At 36.4% G+C, this 9965-nt stretch overlaps 1 protein-coding gene across 1 annotated transcript; it reads left to right on the top strand.

Moving 5' to 3' along the window:
- The first annotated feature begins 3397 nt into the window (after positions 1–3397).
- LOC128226009 (uncharacterized) lies at positions 3398–9579 on the top strand. Its single transcript, XM_052935904.1, has 4 exons — positions 3398–3525; positions 5145–5307; positions 6957–7032; positions 9401–9579. Exons 1-4 carry the CDS (start codon positions 3398–3400, stop codon positions 9577–9579), a joined length of 546 nt encoding a protein of 181 aa, XP_052791864.1.
- Positions 9580–9965: the final 386 nt, after the last annotated feature.

Raw genomic sequence — 9965 nt, 5'->3', positions numbered from 1 at the left:
TAAAACTTGATAAATCACTTTATTTCGAGTGTCCGTATTAGAAGAATCCGTAATTTGTTATTCATATTTTCACTTATGTGATAAAGATAAACACTGGTATTGTCAACATTCTTCTCGTGATATTAAAATATTTACAATTCTTATGAATCTCAACAGAGAATCGAGAAAGTTAGTTTCTTTTGGGGAAAGTAATATAGACTTGTATCAATAGTTTATGTCAACAATTTTCTTAAATAAGCCCATACACACATTTAAGTGCAGTTCATTATTCCATTGAAATAACAAATTGTTATTTACCTAATATGTGTTTGCAGAAATAAAATCATACATTAGATCCAGATCTTACTATAGATATGAAACATACAGTAAGTTGGCACCTGGATCAACAGCTACAACTAATTAAACTATTATTATTATTATTATTATTATTATTATTATTATTATTATTATTATTATTTTTATTATTATTATTATTATTATTATTATTATTGTTATTGTTATTATTATTATTATTATTATTATTATTATTATTATTAGAATATGCTTGAGTTTCAAACGATAAATAAGAATGAATGCAGTCATTTTCTGAACCCAAATTAGTTTTTAATTCAATCGACTTTATATGTTCACGATAACATGACTGTTGTTGATTTATAAAACTGTGAATGATATGTTTGTCTTAGACGAATTTAATTCCTTGCTAGACTGTTCATTAAATAGTGATTAAAGAAAAAAAATCATAAACAACTACCATCAAAATTACTTCAGTCTGAACAATAAGCGTTGTATGATAATAAGAGTTTAAATTACGAACCGCAAATTTTCATATTTTAGTATTGAATAACTTAATAAGATTTGGAACCATGGCTACTTATGACATTCTGTGGTTGTTGTTCTCGGTATATTATTTGATATATACATGTACATACGTATTTATTGCAGTGTGCTGAGAGGCGTGGGGAATGTTATCGTCGGATTTGTAACCCCCGATACACTACTGCTTTATGCTTCGTTGTGTGCCGTGGGCGAGTTGGCTAGGAAACTCTCGAAATCATGAATCATAAAGAGGCAGTTATATTTGTTCCGCAAAAAAACAATGCGGAAATATGCACAGACAAATCTGTACCGAATTCAAAAGACCTGCGTAGATCACTCGCTCTTGGAGACAACTGATATTATAGAGTTTTGTTGAGTGTTCAAATGTAACATGTGATTTAGTTTAATAGTAAATAGTAGTATAAACTAACATAATATTTTGATGTTTTATTTTCTATTAAGTTAAAAAATGTTCCACGCTGTTTGTGAATATGTTTTAGTATACATGTGCATTTCTTTAGGACATATAGTAAAATAGCCTGGGCAATATTTTCGACCCCGCACTATCACCCACTGTCTCGCAGTGTTAACCCCTGACGTCATACAGTTTATAAAACGCTACAAGTACGCCACCATGTTTGATTTTTATCGAATATTTTAAAATTCTACAGCTTTTATATTACAGCAACAATGCTTTAGGTCATGGACTTTATATATACGAGAAAAAATTATAAGCGCATTTTTTATTCAGATACAGCAAAAAAAAAATGACCTACAGTTACAAAACTTTTCAGAATAGTATCCGGCCTAGACAAAAGCGTAGTATTTTCAGATTGTGGATTACTTACATTCCAAAAATTGTTTATTGACTGAAATCTGTACAGCATGGAAATGTCATCCTTGCATGCGACTATAAGGGTCAGTTTTCAACGTTGACAAATGACCCGACTACAGTGGGGGTGATAATGAATGTTGGTCTTAATGAGCTGAAATTGATGTAGTCAATCGGATTGTGCGGTATATATAACCAACTTATACATAACTGCATTCAATGAGGTATGACCATAGAATCTTCATATTTTTTAACAACTCGGGGGTCATTTTTCACGCAACTAATGGTCATTAATGAACGGCCGGGGTCAATATTTAACGGTGTCAAAATTAACGGTTTCACCGGCGATAAAGGTTTTTATGCATTTGTAATTAACTCTTTATCATAAGATGGAAACAACTTAAAAAGGACTATCAAACATGGAATGCTGAAGTTTAAATATGCGTATTATATAAGAAATTTAGAAGTTTAATCATTTCTCATAATGGCTAATCTTTGATCTTTTTTCATTATATAAGATCACAATATAAGCGGTTTGCCTTGTTACTGCAGTTGCTATCACAATAATGTTTTAACTGTAAAATATAAGTTGTCGTTAAAAAGCCGAGTTCTGACCATGAACATTCGTAAAGCTCTAGCTTTAGGAGTCCCAGTCTAGACCAACTTACTTTATTCATTATGAATATCGAATAAGTGATATCGTATTCATGAATTCATGTAAGCCCTTGCAATACAATGAGAAAGAGGTGTTCAAACTGATTTGTTTACTTACAGCAATTAGCACAATGTCGTATATAAGAGGTATTAAATATTTTGATGGGAAATGCAAGTCCTAAACAAACAGTTTTGAAAAACCCTATTATATACAAATTTGGAGAGCCCGTACTATCACAAGTTCATGACCTTCAGCTGATATGCAGGATACTCTAATGTTAGGAAATTCTCTTAATGCTTGGTTCTTATATATGATTTACATGGTCTATAGGTACAGTATTAAAACAGGGAATAATCACATATTTATAAACAGGTACTGGGATTGCAATTAACATAAATCTCAATATGAAATGCACTAGACTGAGTACCGTATGATTTATCGCATTTTCCTTGCGAACACTTCATCAAACTGTTCATGTCTTATAAAGTCTACATATTTGTATCACAATTAATACCTAATGTCTCTTGCAATGTAACTACTTGAAAGTTAATAGTGCACACCTATCTACATGAACGGACCTCCTACACGACATTGCTCTTGTTTTTGTAACAAATGAACCTTCAATAAAGTATTCCCTACAGGAGGTGAAAACAATTAAAACAAAGTAAAAAAACAACATTGACTCAATTGTGACATTCTGTAATTTGATTTTGTCATACACATTTCATGTTTATAAAATATTGAAACAAAACTATAAGGAGCGAATGAAAATGTCGTTATAAGACTATATTTTTTTGGCAGAGCACAAATGAACGACAATAAGATTTTAAAGGAGGCTTGTTTTAATCAAAATAGAAAAAAAAACGGGTTGACGGGTCAGAGAACAGAAAAGCTCTGGCCTGAAGTTTAAATGTTATCACTCAGTCTGATAACCAGATGTACATACCTTTATCAATTTGATAATCAGGTCACATGTGATTCAGCAGCTGATGTCCCATTTATACATGTAACAGTTCATGATTCTAGTGTCATACCCTTTGTACTTGATTTGAAGGTATTGTTCTTTATTTTATATAAGATAATAGAATAAAAAAATGGCTCGCCTTTTGGCTTGTGTTCTGGCTTTCCTGTGTGCTGGTTTTATACAGGTTGATGCAAGAGCATGTGTATTCAAAGATGCGTCAACGGGGAAAACATACGACTTCACGCAGCTAATTAATCCGTAAGTTAATTATTATTGTTTTTGTTAAGCTATCTTTAAATATACTTTGTCGCATTGTACTGAATTGCTCTTGCACAATAAATACAATGCATAATTGTGTACAAAACCTGCACAAGAAATTTGTACACAAACCTGATTACACATACTCACATGTATTTTGTTCGAAAACAAAACCTACAGAATGATAGTATACACAAACCCCGTACACTGACATATTGCACAGACCCCGTACACGGACATTTTGCACAGACGCCGTACACTGACATATTGCACAGATCCCTTACACTGACATATTGCACATACCCAGTACACTTACATATTGCACAAACGCCGTACACTGACATATTGCACAGACCCCGTACACTGACATATTGCACATACCCCGTACACTGACATATTGTACAGACCATGTACACTGACATATTGCACAGACGCCGTACACTGACATATTGCACAGACCCTGTACAATGACATATTGCACATACCCCGTACACTGACATATTGCACAGACCCCGTACACTGACATATTGCACATACCCCGTACACTGACATATTGCACATACCCCGTACACTGACATATTGCACATACCCCGTACACTGACATATTGCACATACCCCGTACACTGACATATTGCACACACGCCGTACACTGACATATTGCACATACCTCGTACACTGACATATTGCACAGACGCTGTACACTGACATATTGCACAGACCCTGTACACTGACATGGTGCAGAGACCCTGAACACTGACATAGTGCATAGACCCGGTTCACTGACATAAGGCATAGACCCTGCACAATGACCGAGTGCATAGATTCAGTAAAATGACATATTGCACATACCCTGTACACTGACATATTGCACAGACCCTGTACACTGACATGGTGCAGAGACCCTGAACACTGACATAGTGCATAGACCCGGTTCACTGACATAAGGCATAGACTCTGTACAATGACATAGTGCACAGACCCTGTACAATGACATAGTGCACAGACCCCGTACAATGACACATTGAATAAACCCTGTACAATGAAGAAGGATAATTTGCACATAGTTGCACAAGGTTAGATTGCACAGACCCTGCACAGGGACAGTTTTAACACATCTGTTACAAAACTTACAGTTTGGACAACAGAATGGATAGGGGCTGGATTGCACAAGGCTATCGCTCCTAACACCTGCCCAATGATAGTTGAAACGAAGCCCCAATAATAGTTTGCACAAACCTTTTTAATATATTTTACTCAAATTCAGTTGAAAAAAAGTTTGAACAAAAACTGCACAAGTATATCTGACACAAAACCCGTGGAAAACAATTTTGCATAACATTTGCACGAGGATAATATGCTCAAAAACTTCACAAAAAAGTTAGCACAAACCATGTACAAGACCATTTGCACACAATATTAACTAAGAACTGCATGTTGCACAAAGCCGTTTCACAAAACTAGCATAAGGATAGTTTGCACAAAATCTTTAGAAGAAAGTTTGCAAAAGGATTTTGTGCACAGATCCTGTACAGGAATACTTTGCACATAGCATGCACAATGATAATGTCTCTTAATGTCCCTATTCAGCAATCACGTTTATGTAAAGAATCCCATTTCAGGGCTGGTTACTACATGTTCAAGCAACAGATCTGGGAGATTGGTGGTTTCAGCCTTGACTCTCTGGTCGCGGACACACAGGTGAACGCCACCTTCTACGTACAGGTGTGCCAAAACATTCTTACACCTCCGCCAACATGCAAGGACGTAGGCGCCATATACTCGGTAGGGATACGTTAAGCATGGCTTTATTTTGAATATTTTTGGTTTTTGATATCGTATTTGCACTTGTCAAGATGTACAAAACGGTCATAGTTGCTGGTGTGTCATCAATTTAACCGATCTTACAAGCATTTAAATCTGTTCTGACGCAAACACTTATATGTTGACTGCCAAGCATTCTTATAGTAATCATAGTATGTGTCTTAGCTGACAGTTTAGCACTGGCAGCCTAAATAGCAAACAATAATAGACGGTGCATAGGCATTGTCGTAAGTGTGTTGTCCTGTCTTGTTTAGGTGTGTTGCCTGTTGGCTTTTATTTTATTAAGAACAGTTAGCGTCTGGTGTTTGTGCTTTTGCTTGTTGTCTCGATAGAGGATAATAGTATTATGTTATATCTGGATCTCGATATGTGTTTCATCTGACAATGTTTCTTGAGACGCGTGTGAAAAGATGCATGTCAAACATTACTTTTCTTTAAAAGCGCTATTGCTCTTAAAAACGTTGCCTAAGATAACAACTGTTCAAATAAACAAGTTGTGATGTCAATGCTAGTGCGAAGTCATTTATATTTTCAGAACAAAATATTTCGAATGCAGAAATGTCTGTGTACAACTCTCAAGATTCAGTGCAAGCATTCACGTCTTATTGTAATACTAGAACCTTATATGATAAAATAAGAGGCATGCTAAACAATATATTTTATTGCCACAGTTAACGGCCGATGGAGCGTGTACCCTATAGGCATAGGAATTCATGTTTGGGTGGTTCTCTATACCATAAGTGTGTAATTGCCATATATAACAGCCAATGAAGCGTGTACCCTATAGGCATAGGAATTCATGTTTGGGTGGTTCTCTATACCATAAGTGTGTAATTGCCATATATAACAGCCAATGAAGCGTGTACCCTATAGGCATAGGAATTTATGTTTGGGTGGTTCTCTATACCATAAGTGTGTAATTGCCATATATAACAGCCAATGAAGCGTGTACCCTATAGGCATAGGAATTCATGTTTGGGTGGTTCTCTATACCATAAGTGTGTAATTGCCATATATAACAGCCAATGAAGCGTGTACCCTATAGGCATAGTAATTCATGTTTGGGTGGTTCTCTATACCATAAGTGTGTAATTGCCATATATAACAGCCAATGAAGCGTGTACCCTATAGCAATAGGAATTCATGTTTGGGTGGCCCTCAGAACTAAAAGTGTTTAATTGCCACATATAACAGCCGACGGAACGTGTCCCTTTAGCCATAGGAATTCATTTTCGGTTTGCTTTTTATACAATAATTGTATATTTGCCACATTTAACAGCCGATGGAACGTGTGTACACCCAATAGGCATAGGAATTCATGTTTGGGTGGATTTCTATACCATATTTGCTTAATTGCCACAGATGGAAAGTGTACCCTATACCCATTTGAATTCATGTTTGGGTGGCTCTTTTAACCATTATTGTATAATTGCCACAGTTAACAGCCGATGGAAAGTGTACCTTATAGCCATTTGAATTCATGTTTGGGTGGCTCTTTTAGCCATTATTGTATCATTGCCACAGTTAACAGCCGATGGAAAGTGTACCCTATAGCCATTTAAATTCATGTTTGGGTGTTGTTTTTAACCATTATTGCATTATTGCCACAGATAACAGCCGATGGAACGTGTACGTCCTGGGGAGACGCTAACGTATCCGTGTTTGTTCCAAATCCATACAAAGACGGTGAGTTTGTTTGAAAGACCATATTACTCACTTGAATGAATTTTGTGAAGGGTTGGTATACCTCAAGGTTGTAGTTTGGCATATACAATTACATTATGTCATGCTTTCAACAGCATGAATATTTATTGATTGAATATCATTTGGTGTGATAATTAACAAGAGGCCCATAAGGGCCTATGCTCTGATGGCATGGCTCTTGTGGTCATTTTTAATCCAGAGTATGTATGTATGTATGGGTAAAAGGCAACAGACATAGTTCAGGTTTGTGTTTGGGTTACCTGAAAACGTTACACGTTCAACATCAGAGGACAGAAAGTACTGTAAGCAGATTAGTTGCATGAACTATTTTAATATGTGCCAAGTAAAGGTCATCTGACAAAAAAATGCTTTCAAAACTGTACTCATGGTCAAAATTTCTGTAGTTTTGTTGGTCAAAAGGTCAAAGTCAAGGACATCCGAGAACAACATTGATGCTCATTTGCCAAACTGTAGACATGGTCTAAATATCATTGCTGAAGCTTTAAGAATAAAAAAGGTCAAAAGGGGTGGGGCCAGCTTTGGCCCCAGGGGCATATTTTGAGCCTGGTTGTGCCATATTCAAAATAGCAAGTGTCTGCAAAGCTGGTTTCGACAAAAAAAAATCAAACATTCCCAATTTAAGTATACCATACCTGTGAACCCCGGGGGATGGCCAGTAATGACCATGTTTTGTTTGAACAAACATTCACAAGCAATTGTGCTGAGATGGATGCACGAACTCACAAACAGATTTTCAAACCTTTCCAAATTTAAGTTTACCAAACCTGTGAACCCTGGGCGTGGCCAGTAATGACCCCAGGTGCATAACTTGAACAAACATTCACAACCAATTTTGTTAAGATGAATGCGCGAACTACAGACACTTAGAGCTTAAAAAGGCCTTTGGGCTTTCAACAAGAACAAGGCAGAGTAATTCACAAAATCAACTGCAGAACCAAAAAGCAAATTGTCTCCCTTAATCCTAGACTTGACTGTACATGTACGTGTAAACTTGGCTAAAAATAGAATTCGCTCATGCAGACCTGGCTAAAACTAGGTTCTAGCTTAAAATAGCATTTCTTTAAAACTTTAAAGGCCCATAATCTAGGCATGCATGGGCAGATATGGCTGGTTTTCGAAAGGAACCGAGCTAAAAATGAATAAACTATTCCATTAACGTTTTGATCACCCCTCGTACGTGTGTCTTATTCCGAAATAGTATAGATTTTCAACAAATGTTGCATACTGCTTTGTTTGTGTTTTCTTTAATATATCGCCCCTTTTCTATTAAAATGCACTATATAGTCTTGAAATGGAAGAAATTCTACGAAGCAAAACAAACGCAATTATAAACACAAGGAATCCTTGTATTTGAGTTGAAGTTTAGGTGCATGTCACAGTCGTTACATAGACCATATGTATATATGTAATCTAACTGAAATGTAACCGTAAAGTTCATGCAAGTATCCATTAATGGTCAGGGTCCGTATTACAGAAGCATCTTAAGAAATTTTTAACATATTTCAACTTAGTGTAAAATTTGGAATTGTTACATTTGGGATGATTTCTGTAAAAAACTAGTTATTTAAAATTGAGTTTTTATTGTTAAAAACTTAAGTGTCCATATTTAATTGCTGAATATACAATTAGCATAACACTTTCTTCAAATTAAATAAATCAGTTAAGGAAATTGTTAAATTTAAGGAAAAGGTAAAATTTTAACTTGCTGAAGATGCTTCTGTAATATGGCCCCAGGTGCGCTTGCGAGACTTTTTATTTTTATCCCAATCGTGTAACTTCACGCAGTTAAAGGTCGACTACATTAATGACATGATTACATGTCGTGCATTATGCGAGCTTCCAGTAACTATGTTGTACTACTATTTGCAATATTTGCATTTGGACAAGAAACACACATTTACTCAAGAGTTGATATTTTACAATCTAAGAGAGAGTACCCTTTACATCTTATGCACCAGTCTATTGTAACCCCCCCCCCCCCCCAGGTCCGGGGATATACAGGGGATAGCCGGGGATATGGGCCGTGTTTTTACCTTTCAAGTGGCACCGCAGTGCCGGGTGAATGCCGTGGTTTTTTCTTTGCGCCAAAGATGGCCGGTAATGGGCCTTACTTAGAGTCCCTGGGGTGCGGGGGCATTTGGAGGGGATTTTACCAGCAGTTTGTTCCCGCAGGACGGGGATCTTACCCGGGCTTGGCTGGACCGTAAGTCAAAGTCCCAGCTATTCCCCGGACCTGGGGGGGGGGGGGGGGGCGGAGCGTGGTTACAATTGACTGGTGCATTAACTGTACGTATGATAAACCAGAGTGCATTATCATCCTGTTTCGTAGGTGTTCACCTGAAGATGTACCATGGTTCAACAATTGATCATCTTTCAAACAACGCTGCAAGTATCTACTTCGTCTGTAACCAAGGAAACCGCGCAGGCGCAGAAGCTCCAACTTTTGAGCATGTCAAGGCCGCGATCAACCAAGCCCATTTCAAATTCTTCACCCATCTAGCTTGTTAAAAATGAATTTAATGTTAAATTAACTTGAACACATTTGGTATGAACTGATATTAAAATATTTGACAAATGAACCGCGTCAAGCAATAAAATCATAGAATGAATAGTATCTTGTTATTGTGTAGCAGGTAAATTACAATGTATAGTATTTGAAGCATTAGCAGTGCGAAACCTGAGATACAACTATTTTAACACTAAGACAATAATTATATTTGTTTCTTATCTCATAAAAGTCAAATAAAAATTCACCATTACAAATACAGGGTCACGCCAGGTTTAAATAACAAATCCTGCAGGCGATGGTCGGTAATAATTTCTGAAACATCATGGGTTAAACTAGAGTGAATATCAATACTGTATGATATCTTCCTATCAGAGCCTCCATTATC

The sequence above is a fragment of the Mya arenaria genome, chromosome 3 (assembly GCF_026914265.1).
Source record: "Mya arenaria isolate MELC-2E11 chromosome 3, ASM2691426v1".
NCBI classification, from domain to species: Eukaryota; Metazoa; Mollusca; class Bivalvia; order Myida; family Myidae; genus Mya; species Mya arenaria.
Note: the sequence above shows the minus strand (reverse complement) of the source record. Positions and strands in the feature narration are given on the sequence as shown.